At 56.6% G+C, this 18,568-nt stretch overlaps 1 protein-coding gene across 1 annotated transcript; it reads left to right on the forward strand.

Moving 5' to 3' along the window:
- Nucleotides 1–157: 157 nt before the first annotated feature.
- On the forward strand, nucleotides 158–18,177 carry LOC144736018 (uncharacterized). Its single transcript, XM_078618649.1, has 4 exons — nucleotides 158–382; nucleotides 3,358–5,068; nucleotides 14,674–14,871; nucleotides 16,312–18,177. The coding sequence occupies exons 2-4, from the start codon at nucleotides 4,850–4,852 to the stop codon at nucleotides 18,175–18,177; spliced, it is 2,283 nt and encodes a 760-aa protein (XP_078474775.1). The 5' UTR covers nucleotides 158–382; nucleotides 3,358–4,849.
- The last annotated feature ends 391 nt before the right edge of the window (nucleotides 18,178–18,568 follow it).

Genomic DNA, 18,568 nt, shown 5'->3' on the forward strand with positions numbered 1-18,568 from the left:
TGATGTTGTGATGATGATGGTGATGATGTAGTGTGATGATGTTGTGATGATGATAAGTGATGATGTAGTGTGATGATGTTGTGATGATGATAAGTGATGATGTTGTGATGATGATGTGTGATGATGGTGATGATGATGTAGTGTGATGATGTGTGATGATGTAATGCGCTGCGATGTGTGGAGGTGCGATGTGTCGCGCCGCTCGTCACGTGAGCGCGACGTGCAGAGCGGTGACGTCACGGCTCGTTATCCCGGGATGAGGAGGAGGAGGGCAAGCCGGAGGAGACGACTACGACGACGACAATGATGGAGGAGGTGCGGGGACGGCTCCACGCGACTCGCAGACGAGGAGCCTGAGCCTCGCGGGGCCCCCCACAAGCAGGTGAAGCGGAGTTTCCACAGCCCGCATCCCCCAGCCTCCATCCACACCCCCCCCCCTCTCCTCTCTCTCATCCTCCTCCTGCTGCTGTCTCTTCACGATCCAGGTCTCTCCCTCTTCCCCCGTCTCATCTCCATCCCTCTCACGCTCCGCCCAGGACTAATACTCCCTCGCGTCACACTTACCTCCCCCCTCCACTCTACCCCCCCCCCACTCCGTCTCGCTGTCACGCTGTCACGCTCTCTCCTTGTGTGTCTCTCTCTCAATCCTCATCCCGCAAATCCCTCTCTCCGCCTGCCCCTCCTCTCTCTCTCCATCACCTCCCTGTTACCCAACTCCCCCCCCCCTCGCCTCCTGGCTCCCTCCACGTCCACCTTTGTCTCTCCTCCTCTCCATCCCGCTTCCCCCCTCCCTCCCCCATCCCTCCCCCCATCCCTCCCCCCATCTCCCCATCCCTCTCCCCATCCCATCCTCCATCCCTCTCCCCATCCCCATCCCTCCCTCCATCCCTCCCCCCATCCCTCCCTCCATCCCTCCCCCCATCCCCATCCCACTCCCCATCCCCATCCCACTCCCCATCCCTCTCCCCATCCCTCCCTCCATCCCTCCCCCCATCCCTCCCCCCATCCCTCTCCCCATCCCCATCCCTCCCTCCATCCCTCCCCCCATCCCTCCCTCCATCCCTCCCCCCATCCCTCTCCCCATCCCTCTCCCCATCCCCATCCCACTCCCCATCCCCATCCCACTCCCCATCCCTCTCCCCATCCCTCTCCCCATCCCTCTCCCCATCCCCATCCCACTCCCCATCCCCATCCCACTCCCCATCCCTCTCCCCATCCCTCTCCCCATCCCTCTCCCCATCCCTCTCCCCATCCCTCTCCCCATCCCTCCGTCTCTCCTGCCGCTCTGTCTCTACCCCTCTCTGTTTTCCCATCTCCCCTGTGTGGTAAGTAGGGGGGGGGGGCTGTAGGGGGGGGGCTGTGGGGGGAGAGGGTGGGGGCAGTCCCCGCGTGGTTTGGCTTGAGGGACACGAGGCTCGACACGGACAGTGATGGGATTCCCAGGGATTACGCCTGCTGCTGCTGCCCATATCCCTCCATCTCCCCATCGCCACCTCACCCCTCCTCCCCTCTCATCCCTCCCTCCCCCCTCCCCCCCTCTAACCCCCCCTCTAACCCCCCCCCCCTCTAACCCCTCCCTCCTCCATTCACTCTTTCCCTCCTCGTCCCTTTTCCCATTTTTCTCGTGCATTCTCAATGCACGCTCCTTCCCTCCCGCCCGCCCTCACTTTCCTGCTCAATCTCTGCCTCCTTCTCCCCCCTCACCCGCCCTCTTCTTTTTCCAAGCCCCCTCCCCCTCCATCCCCCCCCCAACCCTTCCCCTCTCTCATCCCCATCCATCTCTCTCCGCACCTCTCATCCCCCCATATCTCTCGCACTCCTCCATCTCCTCCAGCCACCTTCCTTTCGTACGTGACCAGCGTCTCGTGTGTGTTGACGTGTGCGCGCGCGTGTGTGCACGTGTGTACGTGTGTGTGTGTACGTGTGTGCACGTGTGCGTGCACGTGTTCGTGCGTGTGTGCGTGTTCGTGTGTATTCACGTGTGCGTGCCCGTGTGCACGCGTGTGTACGCGTGTGTGTACGTGTGTGTGCGTGTGTGTGCACGTGTTCGTGCGTGTGTGTGTGTACGTGTGTGTTCACGTGTGTGTGCACGTGTGTGTGCACGTGTGTGTACGTGTGCGTGTGTGTGCACGTGTTCGTGTGTGTTCACGTGTGCGTGCGCGTGTGTGCACGCGTGTGCACGTGTGTGTGTACGTGTGTGTGCAAGTGTGCGTGTGTGTGCACGTGTGTGTGCACGTGTGTGCACGTGTGTGCACGTGTTGGTAAACGTGTGTGTATCTTGGTAAACGTGTGTGTGTATATACTGGTAAACCTGTGTGTACATGTTATCGAGTGTACATGTAGTGTAAAGCGGTCATGGGTCTCTCCTAGGTCGACTCAGCCTCAAATGAGTCCCTAGTGCGGTGTGTAAAGGCGACCGGGCGTGGTGCTGGCCACCCACCTCCTCGTGTGCCGTGCCGGCCTTTATAGGTGCTCGCTAACAGCACTTGCCCCAACAGCCTGTGAAGGCTACACGGGGGAGCTTTGTCTTTGTATGTACGTGTAGTGTAAGCGTTTAGCGCTACGCTGCGCTAGGAACCCGGCGACCCGAGTTCGATTCACGCTCACGGTCAACACCGGTGACGATTATCTGAACCTGGCTATGGGGCCTCCCCTAGGTCGACTCAGCCTCGAATGAATTCCTAGTGCGGTGTGTAATCATCCCCACTAGGGAGACAAAGGCGGCCGGGCGTGGTGTTGCCCACCCACCCCCCTCGTGAGCCGTGGCCGACCTTTATAGGTGCTGCTCGCTAAAGGCACTTGCCACAACATTCTGTTAAAAAGCCTATCGAGGGAATGCTCATACTCTTAGGTTTCTTCGGTAAAGTCACGTAGGAAAAAAATAAATGATAAAATAATAAAAAAAATAATAGAAATAACAATAGAAATAAAATAACAAATCTTTTTTTATCTACGTGACTTTACCGAAAAAAACCTAAGAGTATATATGAATCCTTACAGTCACGAAAGCTTCAAATGTAGAATACAGAGGGGATCTTCGTCTGTGTACTTGGTTTTCCGCTGGTGACACTTGCTCCGACAGTCTGTTGCTGAAGATTATAACTGGGACATCGGTGCGTACACGTGAATATTCGTACGGTGACCCATGTCAATTGTGATGTAAGCTCGTGCTATTTGATGGATTACATTTTGCATCGGGAGCCTTGCTCCATTGATATGTTCAACTGAACGCCCTCCCCGTGGCATGTATTCGACACGTGAGTGTGCGTGTTAAATGCCTATTGCTTAACGCCCGTATGAATATTGATTGATGTATATGTGTGTAACATGTTCACGTGTGTGTGTGTACGTGTGCAGCAGGAATTAGGGATTATAAGCGGAGCGGCTGGAGACCGCAACACGGGAATCACGAGGGCTGTGACACAGACCACGAGCACTGTGACACACAGAGAACACTAGCACTGTAACACACAGATAAATACAACACTAGCACTGTGACACACATCACTAGCACTGTGACACACAGACAACACTAACATTGTAACACACAGCACTAGCACTGTAACACACAGAGAACACTAGCACTGTAACACACATCACTAGCACTGTGACACACATCACTAGCACTGTGACACACATCACTAGCACTGTGACACACATCACTAGCACTGTGACACACAGATAAATACAACACTAGCACTGTGACACACAGAGAACACTAGCACTGTAACACAGCACCAGCACTGTGACACACAGATAAATACAACACTAGCACTGTGACACACATCACTAGCACTGTAACACACACCACTAGCACTGGAACACACAGCACTAGCACTGGAACACAGAGAAAGACAACATGAGCACTGTAACACACATCACTAGCACTGTGACACACAGACAACACTAACATTGTGACACATCACTAGCACTGTAACACACAGAGCAAGACAACACTAGCACTGTAACACACATCACTAGCACTGTGACACACACAGCACTATCACTATGACACACACACACGTCACTACAACACACATCACAAAGACAAAGACCCCCCGTATAGCCTTTAAGCGACTTTCTGGGTCAAGTGCCGTTAGTGAGTAGCAGCACCTATGAAGGCCGGCAAGGCACACGATTGGCTGAGAAGCCAACAACACCACGCCGGGCCGCCTTTGTCTCCCCAGTGCTGATGTTTTTACACACCGCACCGGGTCCTCTTTTTTTAATGTTTTTAAGGCTGAGTTGACCTAGGGGAACGCCGCCGGGGTTGGTGGTGCAGCGAGGCGCTGACCACTGCGCCACCGCTTCCCGGGCGCACGAACATCGAGGCAAAGATCCCCCGGATAGCCTTAACAGACTGCCAGGGGCAAGTGCTGTCAGAGCATCACACAAACACGCACGCGCCTCCGATGAGCACGGTTTGGCTACGTACGGTGCGAAAGAAGTTCAACGTACAGGAATACAAACCATTGTACACTACACACTAAACTACAGGACACTACTACACAACACACTACACGACTATACACTATGCTACACTCGAATTAGCACGGTTGGCTACGTACGGCGCGAAAGAAGTTCAACACTACACCAATAGTAATAGGTTTTTACCCTTTCAACTGCTACAAAAACTGACACCTTTATACAATATCCAGCCATTCGCCACTAAGTGACGGTGACGTTTCAACTGGTACAAAAACTGACACCTTTATACAATACCCAGCCATTCGCCACTAAGTGACGGTGACGTCATCGCTGCGCCCGTGCCAGACTAGGTGCACATTGAAGCCACACGCACACGCGCGCACGTGCATTTCATCGCTCGGCATTGAGCAGCAGGACAGCAATGCGCACCTCACGGCCATCATCGCTACTTCTGCCGGTGGCGGTGATCGTGGCGATGCTCCCGGGGCGAGCGGCGGGCGACTGCTGGACCGTGGAGGATGAGCGTGGGCTGTTGGCGCAGGCCATCTGCAGCCAGAACATCCCGGCCTTCGACTCCGTGCCGCGGGACCTCAACCGCACCGTGTCCGACCTTCGCCTCAACCGCAACAAGATCGCCGAGGTGAGGCGGCCAATAGAGAGAGGTGGGGACGACGAGGTGACCTTGTGACCTCTCGCCTTGACCCCGTCAAAGGTCGGTTACGGCGAGGTGACGGCGGGGTGGCGGCGTCATTGCCGAGGTGATCTTGTGACGAGGTGACCTTGTGACCTCGCCTTGACCCCGTCAAAGGTCGCCGAGAGGGTGGCGGCGAGGTGGTGACGAGTTGATGACAAGGTGACCTCTTCCTTGACGAGGTGACCTCGTCTTGACCTGGTCTTGACCTCGTCTTGACCTCGTCAAGATCGCCGAGGGATGACGACGAGGTGACCGTGTGGTGGAGATGACGACGAGATGACCTCTTCATTGACGAGGTGACCTGGTCTTGACCTCGTCTTGACCTTGTCTTGACCTCGTCTTGACCTCGCTAACAGCACTTGCCCCAACAGTCTGTTAAGGCTATACGGGGGATCTTTATCCTTGTGATAATCACTGGTGCTCGCTAACAGCACTTGCCCCAACAGTCTATTAAGGCTATACGGGGGATCTTTGTCTTTGTGATAATCACAGGTGCTCGCTAACAGCACTTGCCCCAACAGTCTGTTAAGGCTATACGGGGGATCTTTATCCTTGTGATAATAACAGATGCTTGCTAACAGCACTTGCCCCAACAGTCTGTTAAGGCTATACGGGGGATCTTTGTCTTTGTGATAATCACAGGTGCTCGCTAACAGCACTTGCCCCAACAGTCTGTTAAGGCTATACGGGGGATCTTTATCCTTGTGATAATCACTGGTGCTCGCTAACAGCACTTGCCCCAACAATCTGTTAAGGCTATACGGGGGATCTTTGTCTTTGTGATAATCACTGGTGCTCGCTAACAGCACAACCTGTTAAGGGCTACACGGATGGACCATTGCGATGGGGGCCCCACAATGGCGAGATGGTAACTCACCTGCTATATTTCGATTTTAAGCTTTCGTGGGTGCAGGGATTCATCTTCTTGGTTCTTTCGGTAAAGTCACGTAGAAGGGAAGTAATAATATAATAAAAATAAAGCATAATAAAATAATTCTCACGACGTTTCGGCCACAACGCAAGCAGCCGTCCTCATGTGATAATCATTGGTGCACCTGAGGACGGCTGCTTGCGTTATGGCCGAAACGTCGTGAGAATTATTTTATTATGTTTAATTTTTATTACTTTATTACTTCCCTTCTACGTGACTTTACCGAAAGAACCAAGAAAATGAATCACCTGCTATACAAAAGGTCGTGGGTTCGATGCCGACCACGACGCTGTACATTTGGAGTCTCCAGGTCCTCCGGTTTTCTTCTCTCCACATTTTAGATGCGATGTCACCACGCGCTTAGAGCGGGGGTCGGCAACCTGCTGCTCGGGGTACCGCGTGTGGCTCTTTCAGGGACTGCTTCGGGAAAGTAATTTATTCAGGAACAGCCGTCTCGTATTCACCGCGTGCATCGAGGCTCTTTAAATATTGCGTTTTTTTAAATACCGAATTCGGACAAAAATGTCTAATTGTTACTCTTTGGTTCTATCGGTCAAGTCACGTAGGTGAAAAAATAAGAATAAAAAAATTGAGAATAAAATAAAAAATAAATTAAGAATAAAATTTAAAAATGATAAATAACTAAATTAAATCACGACGTTTCGATTGCATTACAAGCAATCATCATCAGGTGTGGAAGTCACAGCTAGAACTGATGATGATTGCTTGTGTTGCAATCGAAACGTCGTGATTTAATTTAGTCATTTATATTTTTTATTTTTATAATTTATTTTATTCTTATTTGTATTTTTATTTAAAAAATTCTACCTACGTGACTTTACCGAAAGAACCAAAGATCCTTGCAGTCACGAAAACTTCTAGAATGTCTAATTGTTCTTTTGGTTTGCCGACCCCTGGTTTCGAGTTATTCAGCTGCTATACATTTCCACGCAATGAGCCACTTCGTTGGGCTATCATTTGTGATGACCAGGTCCTCTTCATGAATAGAGCTACAGTGAGGGAAAAAAGTATTTGATCCCCTGCTGATTTTGTAAGTTTGCCTACTGACAAAGAAATGATCAGTCTATTATTTTAATGGTGAGAGACAGAATAACAACAACAAAACGCATGTTTTTCTGGAGCACTTTAAGAGTGTGCTCCTAATCTCAGCTCGTTACCTGTGTAATAAACGACTGGACCACGATGTCTGGCTCAGTGTCCTTTATTATTCGGTTCGTGCTGTACACCCACACGGCTGTCTTTACTCTGTAGCTTCTCCACGGTGCTGACTCCAATGTCGGCCCGATCCACAACAGCAGCTCCGCTGCTGTTTCTCTCACACAGCCCCCCTTGGCTGTACTCTCTGCTGCTCTTCTCCCTCCGCAGCTCTCACAGCTTCTTGCTCTCTCTCTCTCTCTCCGCAGCTCCTCCTGGCAGCCACACCGCTGCCTCTAACAAGCAGCCCCCTCTCTCTCTCTCTCCGCAGCTCCTCCTGGCAGCCACACCGCTGCCTCTAACACGCAGCCCTCCTGGCTGTCTCCTCCCCAGCTGCACACCACTCCGCAGCTTCCTCTTATCTTCGGGGTTGGCTCCCGATCGCCGTCGGCGCCCCCCCTCTCCACACTTGCCCGCGTGGCCTCACTCTTTTCCGCTCACACCCCGACTGCCTTCCCCTTCCGGTTTACCCGCTTAAAGCCCCGAACCTTACCCCCACGTCACATGACTCCACCCCCCGTGACGTCACCTCCGGAAGGTCGCTTACGCCCGCATTACACCACCCTCCCCCGTAGAAAAATCCCAGCCGACCTCGGCTGACCAATAGCAAATCGTAATGCGGCGAACCGAGCTTCCCCCCCTAAAGGACACTAAGCATATAATGTAACAGCAAGAACAACAACAACGCAATCAACATCAACGATCGTACAAAAGCATGCAATAAATACAACTGTAAGAAAAAAATAACAAGACAGCAACAATCAACGAAACGTAAGCGATTTGGAACGTGTGCGGGTCGCCGGCCCGTCCCGGACGGTCGGCGGCCCACTCGCAGAACGGGAACGCGATGAAAGTCGAGGAACGACAGGGGGTAATCCCCCTGTCGCAGCTGGAAGTCCACCGCCGTCCCGTGTCTCTAAAGAGTTAGTCTTGGGCTTGTCCTGTGACCGTGCCCGCAGCTGGGTCGGAAGGGCTGCAGGGCTCGAAGGTCCCGCAGACCTGGCAGGCGTCCTCCGAGCAGGGCCCCTCGTCCCCCGCAATGTCACGGCCGGCCTGTCTGGAACAGGTACGACAGGCGCTCTAGCGAGATCAATGGACGCAGGCAGGGGAGAGTCAGCAGCAACAGACCCCGGCAAGGCAATATTGGGGGATGACGCATCATGTAAGGGAGCAACATATGGTTTCAAGCGCGACGTATGCACAACCCAGCGACGAGACCCAATCTGGACGCGTGCTGTCTGTGGGTTGGGAACCGCAATGAGGCGTACGGGACCATGCCAGGGTTTGTGCAATTTCGGCGAGGTCCCCGGACGTACCTGTGGACAATGAAGCCAGGCTAGGTCCCCAACCTTCCAAGGGCACTCCCCCTCAGACCGTCGCGCATATCGCTCGTTCCGGGCCTGGGCTTTGGCCGTAGCCACGCGGGCATTCTCCCGCGCCTCCGTGACTCGGCGAACCGTGTCCTGGATGTATTCAGGAAGTGGTTTCCGAGGTCCCTTCACCCCAGTTCCCAATTGCACATCCACCGGCGGCACGTTTTCCCGACCATACATAAGGTAAAACGGCGAATATCCTGTAGCCGCATGAGGCGTCATCCTGTACGCCGAAAGCACCCCGGGGATGTGCAGATCCCAATCTGATTGTTGTTCACTCACGGTATGGCAAAGCATGGCAGACAATGTCCTGTTCAGCCGTTCAACCATACCATCCGTCTGCGGATGGTATGGGGATGTCCGTACTTTCTTAGTCCCAAGGCCCGCGCACACTTCCGCCAATAATTTAGAAGAGAAATTCCTGCCCTGGTCCGTGAGGAGTCTCTCAGGCGCCCCCTTATCCATAATATACCCAAACAAAAAGGCGTCGGTAATGGCCGCGGCCGACTGATCGGGCAACGGCCAGGCCATCGGCCAACGGGAGAGGTACTCAACCCCTACCAGCAAATATTTATTACCCCTCGCCGATGGTGGAAAAGGTCCCAATATGTCCAGTGCCACCAATTCATTGACTCGAGACACCTGAATCGACTGGAGAGGCGGCACGTAAGGATGTTTCGGCGGCTTACGTTGTGCACACGCAGGGCACGCGCGCACGTGCCCTACGACATCTGTCGCCATGCCGTGCCAAAAATAATGACGTTGCAACGTCAACAAGGTCTTCTGCACCCCTAAATGTAAGAGAGTGTCACAATGGAGGGTTCTAATCAACTCGAACCGCAAGGACGTTGGTACCACCAGGCGCCAACGTTCCTGGAACCCCTCCCGCCACATAAGCAGACCATCTCGGAGAGCGGTTTGCGGCCCCACAGCCGTACTCGGACTCCCATTGTCCTTAGCAGACCGCTTCCGCAAGGACACCAATGACTCATCCATCATCTGTTCCCGGATCCAGACAGACCGCGGCAGATTCAAAACCCCGTCAGCCGGTCCCGGTTCCATCGGAGTGTCCGACTTCTCGACGGCCAGCGTGAGCGGCTGAGGGGGGTTTGGAATCGGCGAACACCTATGCGTCCCCGACTCACATTTACAAGGGCCGCGCCGCGGTAATCTGGAAAGTGCGTCAGCGTTCGCATGGCGCACACCCTTCCGATGTTGAATTTGGAAGGAAAATTCCTGTAGCGTGTCCAACCAACGTGCCAACTGTCCGGATGGCTGGTCAATTTTAAGGGCATATTGCAAGGCCGCATGATCCGTACGCACAATAAAAGAACGACCGTAGAGGTATGGTCGAAATTGCCGTAGGAAAAAAACAACCGCCAATAGTTCTCTGCGAGTGACACAGTAGCGGGTTTCCGCAGGAGACAAGACTCGGCTACCATACGCCACGACACGCTCTACACCCCCTTTAGACTGTGATAACACCGCCCCAATACCTGTGTCACTCGCGTCCGTATCAAGAATGAATGGGTGATCGAAATCGGGATAATCCAATGTTGGGGCCGTGGCCAATAGATCACGCAGACTCCGAAAGGCCGCCTCCTCCGGCTGTCCCCAAACAAACTTCCGTCCTTTACCCGTAAGGAGATGCAAAGGCCTCGCAATCGTCGCAAAACCCGGCACGAATCTTCGGTAATACGAGGCAAATCCCAAAAACCGCCGAACATCCCCCACGGTGGCCGGAGTCGGCCAATCCCGGACGCACGCCGTCTTTTCCGGATCCGTGGACACTCCCTCAGCGCTCACAATGTGCCCCAAATAGCGGACGGACCGTTGCAGTAGGTGACATTTCTTTGGTTTGAATTTCAATTTGGCAGAACGCATCCTCGTAAACACTGTCTCCAGCCGCGTCAAATGTTCATCGAATGTGCGGCTGAAGACAATGATATCGTCCAAATATATAAGACATGTCTCCCACTGCAACCCCGTCAAAACGAGCTCCATCAATCTTTGAAATGTAGCAGGGGCCGCATTCAATCCCATCGGGAGACAGTTGAATTGAAATAACCCCTGAGGCGTACGGAATGCGGTTTTCTCCCGTGAGGACTCGTCAAGGGGAAGCTGCCAAAATCCCGAAGAGAGGTCCAGTGTGGAAAAGAACTTAGCCCCCGACAATGCGTCGAGGGAGTCATCCATACGCGGCAGAGGGTACGCATCTGCCACCGATATCTTATTCAATTTGCGGAAATCAACACAAAATCGCAATTTGCCATCCTTCTTCTTAACCAAGACGACTGGAGCGCCCCATGGGCTGTTAGATGGCGATATAATGTCCGCAGCCAACATGTCTTCCACTGCCCCCCGTACGTGTTCTCGCTCCGCAGGACTCATCCGATGCGAATTTAATCGAATAGGGGCAGCATCGCCCGTCTCAATGTGATGGTAAAGCAAGGAAGTGCGGCCCAAATCCAAATCATCGGAGCTGAACACATCGGAATATGTCAACAACAATTTACGCAGCGCACCACGTTGCTCCATGGACAGGGAAGAATTTTCGTCACATAATTGAGCAACCCAACGATCATCCGAACTCCTTGGCTCGGAAACCCCAGCAACAACTCCCCGGCTATGTGGACAATCATGGGTCGCAAACGCCGTAGTGGCATGTGCCACAACCGTACCGGCCGGGACACGGACGTTTTCTCCCCCCGCATTAAGCACCTGTAAAAACGGTAATTGATCCGGCCGGACGATGGTCTGTGCCCCCACTAACGCCAACCCGGTTGTTATCGTGGCGGACGGTGACAACAAGACCCCTACTGCCCCTAGCCGATCAGGCAGGGGCTTCCGATACCGCAAGGGTATAAGCATCTGTGTACCAGGTGGGATGTCCACAGATGCGACGGACAGCGCCTGCACTTGTACGGCCGAAGCAGGTCGCCCCCAGGGCGACGGCAGAAACGAGATTTGACGGCCCCCCGGCAGTTCAATACAATTCTCATTGATTTTGATCAAAATGGGCATCTTAGCCAAAAAATCGGTGCCTAACAAACAAGGAACCGCCAAAGATCTGGATATCAACACAACACCCGAGGCCGACACATCCCCAATAGATATCTTAGCATCCACCTGACCCACGATGCCCATGCTACCCCCCGTTCGCAGCGACGCACGACCCATAAACCGGACGCACAGCCCCCGACGGAATGCCCAACAGATGGAAAATGACATCCGATATAATAGTCGCAGACGCCCCCGAGTCGACCAAAATGCGCACGTCCACACCTTGTATGGACCCCGGTACAGTGGACGAACCCGTAGCGGCCGCGACAACTCTCCGTGCCAATTTGCGCCACTGCGTAACTGAATGACAAGGCCCCGTCGATGGCCTTTCTTTAACAACAACAATAGGATCGCGCAACACAGGTGGTGGGTGAGGTGGAAAGCCTTGCCGAGTGTCTGGTGCGTGCCGACATGCCTGTTTCGGAGGATCTTTAGCCGACTTGACCGGTGCCGAGGCCTCCTGCTGCGGCGGAGCCGGGAAGCGGGCCCAGCAGTCTCTGGCGTAGTGGCCCCTACGCCCGCAGCGGAAACATTCGGCCTCGTTGCGCCGAAGCGCAGGCCTCGCCTCCTGACGGCCCCGTTCTGGTAGCACCGCGCGCGGTCTCGGCCCGCCGCGTCCCGTCCATGGAGCGGAGGCGGCCGTCAGTTGTTGAGGGCCCCGGTCATCCGGAACATAGACGGCCTGCGCAGGGTTCCATCCCAGCGCATCCCCATCTTTGACGGGCCCCCCCGTCCACGCCGTCACTTGTTTCCAGCGACGGAGGTTGAATTGCGCATCGAGACACTTAGCAGCCATCCGGGAAGTTAGCTTCTCATGCCCACACACAGGCATGGGGATCCCTAGATCCCGAGACAGCTCCAACATTTTCCCTAATATGAGAGGCTCAAGCAGGTCCTGTGGCGTCTCAGGATAAGCTGCCATGGCCAGCTCCAGCACCGCACCCCTGAACGCCACGGGCGACTCCTCTGGTGCTCGTTGTCGTTGAGCGAATCGCCGATGCGCATCATCTGGTGGCTCATAAGCATCGGCCATTTCTTGAAAAACACCACGTAAAGTTGCCTTCTTATCGGTCGCTATGGAACGGAAGAATCGGACAGATTCGTCGTCCAGGAGAGTCGGCAACACCTCCAAAGCCTCCGCATCGGTCCATCTTGCTGTGCGTACCGCCGCCAAGAAGCGGCAGGCGAACGCGCTCCAGTCCCCACCGACGGAAAATTCTTTAACCGTTGTAAGGTGGCGACTCCGACTCCTCTTCCCGCCGTCTTCCAATGGTGGTGGTTGTGATGGCAAATTCAAAATGGCGTCGGCCCGCGGCGTGGCCAAGATGGCGGTTTGGCGCCACGGAGCGCGCAAAATGGCGGCCTCTTGCCGCGTGGGCAATGGCGGCGGCAGGACAGGCAACGTGGCGGCCCGCGGAGCACCACTTGCATCATCCATCGTCCCTGGCGCGACGAGATGGCATAGATGCGCCAGGACGTCCTTAAGTGCCTCCAGTTGTACCGCCATCGCTTGCCATCGTTGATCCGTGTCTGATGATGTCGACGGACCCGCCACCGCGCCAACATCCTCCACTCCCGTTCCCGTGGTCGCCTCAGCCTGGCTCTCCTCCACCACCCCAACAGGATCCGTGGTTGGAGGGAGTTCGTCGTCGTCGGACGAAGAAGCCGATGCAGGCGCCGGATTAACTTTCTTCCTCACTTGTTTCGACATGCCGTTGCACTTCCGACACCAGTGTAATAAACGACTGGACCACGATGTCTGGCTCAGTGTCCTTTATTATTCGGTTCGTGCTGTACACCCACACGGCTGTCTTTACTCTGTAGCTTCTCCACGGTGCTGACTCCAATGTCGGCCCGATCCACAACAGCAGCTCCGCTGCTGTTTCTCTCACACAGCCCCCCTTGGCTGTACTCTCTGCTGCTCTTCTCCCTCCGCAGCTCTCACAGCTTCTTGCTCTCTCTCTCTCTCTCCGCAGCTCCTCCTGGCAGCCACACCGCTGCCTCTAACAAGCAGCCCCCTCTCTCTCTCTCTCCGCAGCTCCTCCTGGCAGCCACACCGCTGCCTCTAACACGCAGCCCTCCTGGCTGTCTCCTCCCCAGCTGCACACCACTCCGCAGCTTCCTCTTATCTTCGGGGTTGGCTCCCGATCGCCGTCGGCGCCCCCCCTCTCCACACTTGCCCGCGTGGCCTCACTCTTTTCCGCTCACACCCCGACTGCCTTCCCCTTCCGGTTTACCCGCTTAAAGCCCCGAACCTTACCCCCACGTCACATGACTCCACCCCCCGTGACGTCACCTCCGGAAGGTCGCTTACGCCCGCATTACACCTGTATAAAAGTCACCTGGGAGCCAGAAATCTTTCTGATTGAGAGGGGGTCAAATACTTATTTCCCTCATTAAAATGCAAATCCATTTATAACATTTTTGACATGCGTTTTTCTGGATTTTTTTTATTGTTATTCTGTCTCTCGCTGTTCAAATAAACCTACCATTAAAATTATAGACTGATCATTTTTTTGTCAGTGGGCAAACGTACAAAATCAGCAAGGGATCAAATACTTTTTAAATCCTTTATATTAAGTTCACTTGCTTGCTTGCTTGCGCGCTTTCGACCGTGCAAATCTTTTGGTCGTTTTTTAACCCACTTCACGTGATCCAATCGAGCTGACATTTTGCACACAGACTCGTTGTGCGTGACAATTTATTTTCGTGAAAATTTTTTTCCAAAACTTTACACTTTTAAGGAAAAAAAAAATTATATTTAATTACCAATTGCTTAATGGTGGCAGGCAATCATCTGACCCATAGGTGGCAGCCATCTCAAGCCAGAGGACGAGAGGACTCTAGCCGCCAAGCATATAAAGGATTTATAGTGAAAAACTTTGTTTTTACCGGTTAAATTTTTTCCCTCACTGTACGTAGCCCAGTGGGGGCCTTAATAACAAACAAAAACGAACCGATTGCACCAGGTGAGCCGCGAGTCGCTGGCGCGTTACACTGAGCTGCGCTACCTGGACCTGTCGCGCAACCACATCGGACGCATCGAGGACTCCGCCTTCTCGGCTCAGTCGCAGCTGCTGGTGCTACGCCTGGGCAACAACCGGCTGGCGCTCGTCACGGCGCTCACCTTCTCCGGGCTGCCCCGTCTGCGCGAGCTGTACCTGCAGGTCAGCAAGCGGCGCACACGCGGCCGCGACCTCATCGCCGCGTCCGTCCATCGTGGGTTCGATCCCGACCCTGACGATGCCTGTTGTATGTTTGGAGTTTGCGTGTCTCTCTCTCTCTCCGTGGTGAGATGTTAACTACCTCGCCTGGTATACAGGAGGGAGTGGGTTCGATCCCAATCCTGACGCCTGCTGCTGTATATTTGGAGTTTGCGTGTCTCTCTCTCTCTCCGTGGTGAGATGTTAACTACCTCGCCTGATTTACAGGAGGTCGTGGGTTCGATCCCAATCCTGACGATGCCTGCTGTATATTTGAAGTTTGCGTGTCTCTCCATGGTGAGATGTTAACTACCTCGCCTGGTATACAGGAGGTCGTGGGTTTGATCCCGAACCTGACGCCTGCTGTATATTTGGAGTTTGCGTGTCTCTCTCTCTCCGTGGTCGCGTGGATTTTTCTCCGGGTCCTCCGGTGTTTTCCCTCCACATTTTAGAATCAATGTGCGTCTAGAGTTATTTGCCTGCTGCTACACATTTCCACGTATGTCTTTTTGTTACGTAGACCTTTTTTCACACTGTGCTTATCTATCACGTGATGAAAAGCCACTTCGTTGAGCTATCATTTGTGATAGTGAGGTCGCTTCTGAAAAATAAGTTAATAGCTCAATGGGCTTTACCTGGTAAGATGAAAAACAATAAGTTGCACTCCAATCGTGTTTTTGTATTGTGTTTGTCATTGTAACGTTCCGACCCCGTGCCCCTTACTGGAGATCTGTGAGTAAAGAGCTTTCTAGCTTATCGGATTCCTGCTGCAGTCTAAAGATTTCGAGTCTGAGCCACGCCATCGAGTTTGTAGCACTCTCTCAGAATCAAAATCTTCATTTATCCTGGAGAAATCCGATGAGCTATGAAGCTCTTTTTCATAGATGTCCAGCAGGGGTGTGGAGAGTTCTGCCGCATGTCGTCAGCCAGTTAATGACGAGTTGAGTTTGTTCTACAAGCGGGAGGAGGAAAACCAACAGCTTGCGCGAGGGGGAAACGCGCTATCCCTTCTAACATATGGAACGGATGGAGACTAGTTCACTTGCTGTGCCGCCTTCTCCTGGCAGAGCCAGGGTATGGCTTCTCTTCGACGTCCACCCACGGAGAAGTGAGATGGAACAGATGGAGATTAGTCCACACACTCTGCTGTACCGGCAGCGTTCGAACGAGCCGGTAATTTCAGGGCTGCACCTTCGACCTGTTCTCACGTCCAAGGATCTTCGAGCACCGCCGTGATAATTATCACGGCGGCCACCCCTGGCATTCTCTCGGTCCGTTCGTGCACCCGTCCGTCTGTAACGGGTGGGTCGGGTGGCGCTCGTGCAGATCGCCCCGCGCTAAACTCCCAACGGAACCACCGGCTCTCTCTCTCTTCCTCCCCCGCCCCCCACACCCCCCGCGCAGGCGAACGCCATCAAGAGCGTGGCGCCGCACGCGCTGCGCGGCACCGGCACGCTCCTGTCGCTCGACCTCGCCGCCAACCGGCTGTCGGCGCTGGAGCCGTCGGCGATCGACGGGCCCCGGGGCCTCGCCGCGCTCGACCTGCAGGGCAACCCGTTCCACTGCTCGTGCGCGCTGCTGCCGCTCGCCGGCTGGCTGGCCGCGCGCTACCCCACGGAGGAGCCCGGCTCGGTGTGGGAGCGCATGCAGTGCGCCACGCCGCACGAGGCGAGGGGCCGCCCCATCTTTCGGCCGGGCGGCGGGGCGGCGGCTCGGCTCGCGGAGAGCTGCGTGCCGGGGGAGCAGGGGGAAGGGGTCGGCGGCACCGGCGGCGACGCCGACGGAGGCGCCGGCGGCGGCGGCGGCGCAAACGGCAGCGGCGACTCACGACGGCGCCAAGAGGGCGAAGCCGCCTCGTTCGGCTCGGGCTGGGGACCGGCGGACGGCGGCGGGGGCCCGGCGGGGAACCCCCCCCCTGGCAAAACCTCGGCGGGAGCTCCGGCGGGGACTCCGGTGGGGGGAGCCCCGTCGGCGGGGGACGAGCGCGCCGAGGAAGGGCCGACGCTGCGGCTGATGCGCCACGGCCGCAGCAGCGCGACGCTGCGCGTAGTGCTGCCGCGGCCCTTCGGCCGCATGTACATGCTGGTGCGCTACGCGGCGGGCGCGGCCTCGCCCGGGTGGGACGTGTGCGCCCTGCGGTACCAGCGCGAGGACGTGACGGACGAGCGGCTGGCGCCCGCGCGCCACTACACCTACTGCGTGGTGTCGGTGACGCACGGCGCGCGCCGCACCAACCACAGCTGCGTCTCCTTCACCACCGCGGGCGGCAGGGACGACGGCGCCGGCGCTGCCGGCGCCTCCGGCGCCCCCCCGCTGGCGCTGGTCGCGGCCGCCTGCGCCCTCGCCGCGCTCCTCGCCGCCGCCTCCTGCTTCTGCTGCTGCCGCTCGATGGTTCGCGGGCGCAGGAAGCGGCGCCGCGCGGACAGCCGCGACCTGCGCGGCGTCTCCACGCGGTGGGACCCCGCGCCACGCGACCCCGGGACACGAGACCCTGGGCTCCGGGACCCCCCCGCGACGAGAGGTCCCGGACCCGGAGACGGGGACGTGGGGGGCGCGGGGCTCGAGGAGCCCGGCGACGGCTTCTCCCCCGTCGGCGCCGGGCGCGAGCGGCCCAAGGCGAAGGCGGCGCCGGGCGAGGGGGGCGGCTCGGCCTCGTACCTGGAGGTGGCGCAGGGCGTGGGCGCGCCGGAGATCTCCACCATCGCGCGCGAGGTCGACCGCGTCAACTCCATCATCAACAGCTGCATCGACGCCCTGCGTGCCGACTCGCCCTTCGGCGCCACCGGGGCCGGAGGCGGAGGCGCGGCGGGGGGGCCGGACGCGGATACGACGGGGCCCCGGCAAGACGACGATTCCCCCGCCTGCGCCCCCCTCCTGGGCCCCGCGGGAGCCGCCCAGCCGCCCCGCGCCACCTGCTCGCACGGGCAGGACCGACCGCCGCTGCTGCCCGTGTGCGAGGCTCTACTGCTGGATGAGGGCAGCCCCGCGGCCCGCGGCGGCGGCGGCGGGAGGAGGACGGCGCCGTCGGCTCGCCACTCGCTGGCGTGGCACGCGCGGGGCCTGTGGCGCCGTCTCTCGGGCGGCGGCGGCCGCGCTGGAGCCGCGGCGCCTCGGGGCCCCGCGATCCCCGCGGGCCGCGCCCTGCAGCACAAGGTGCACCTCGTGCGCCACAACGAGCTGGGCGACCTGCTGGACGTCCTCGAGTACTGGAAGGCGGCTGGCGCCACGGACCGCACTCCGAGGGCCCCGGTCGGGAGCTGGAAGTACTGACTGGGGTGATGTCACGTGGGGGGGGGGGGTGGGGTTAAAGGGGTACAGAGGGGGCATGGGGGGGGGCACGGGTGCACGGCACACGACGTAAAGCACAGCGAGGCACCTGCACGCTAGCGCCGTCGCGCGATCGAGTCTCAAGGCACAGCGCACAGCGGCGCCACCCTGCACGGGGCACAAGCACGTGGTGGGCACAGTGTCGGAGGGGCTCACGTGGTGAGTGTGTGTGTTGAGTGTGTGCGCGTGTGTGTGTGTGTGTGGTGAGTGTGTGTGTGTGGTGTCTGATAGGGTGCACAGTGAGTGAGTGGGGTGGGGTATTTAGTGAAAGTGTGTGGTGGTGTGTGTGGTGTCAGGTTGTGGGGAGCGGTAGTAGTAGCGGTTAGCGCGCCAG

This window comes from Lampetra planeri, chromosome 58 (assembly GCF_965212315.1).
Source record: "Lampetra planeri chromosome 58, kcLamPlan1.2.h2, whole genome shotgun sequence".
Classification (NCBI taxonomy): domain Eukaryota; kingdom Metazoa; phylum Chordata; class Hyperoartia; order Petromyzontiformes; family Petromyzontidae; genus Lampetra; species Lampetra planeri.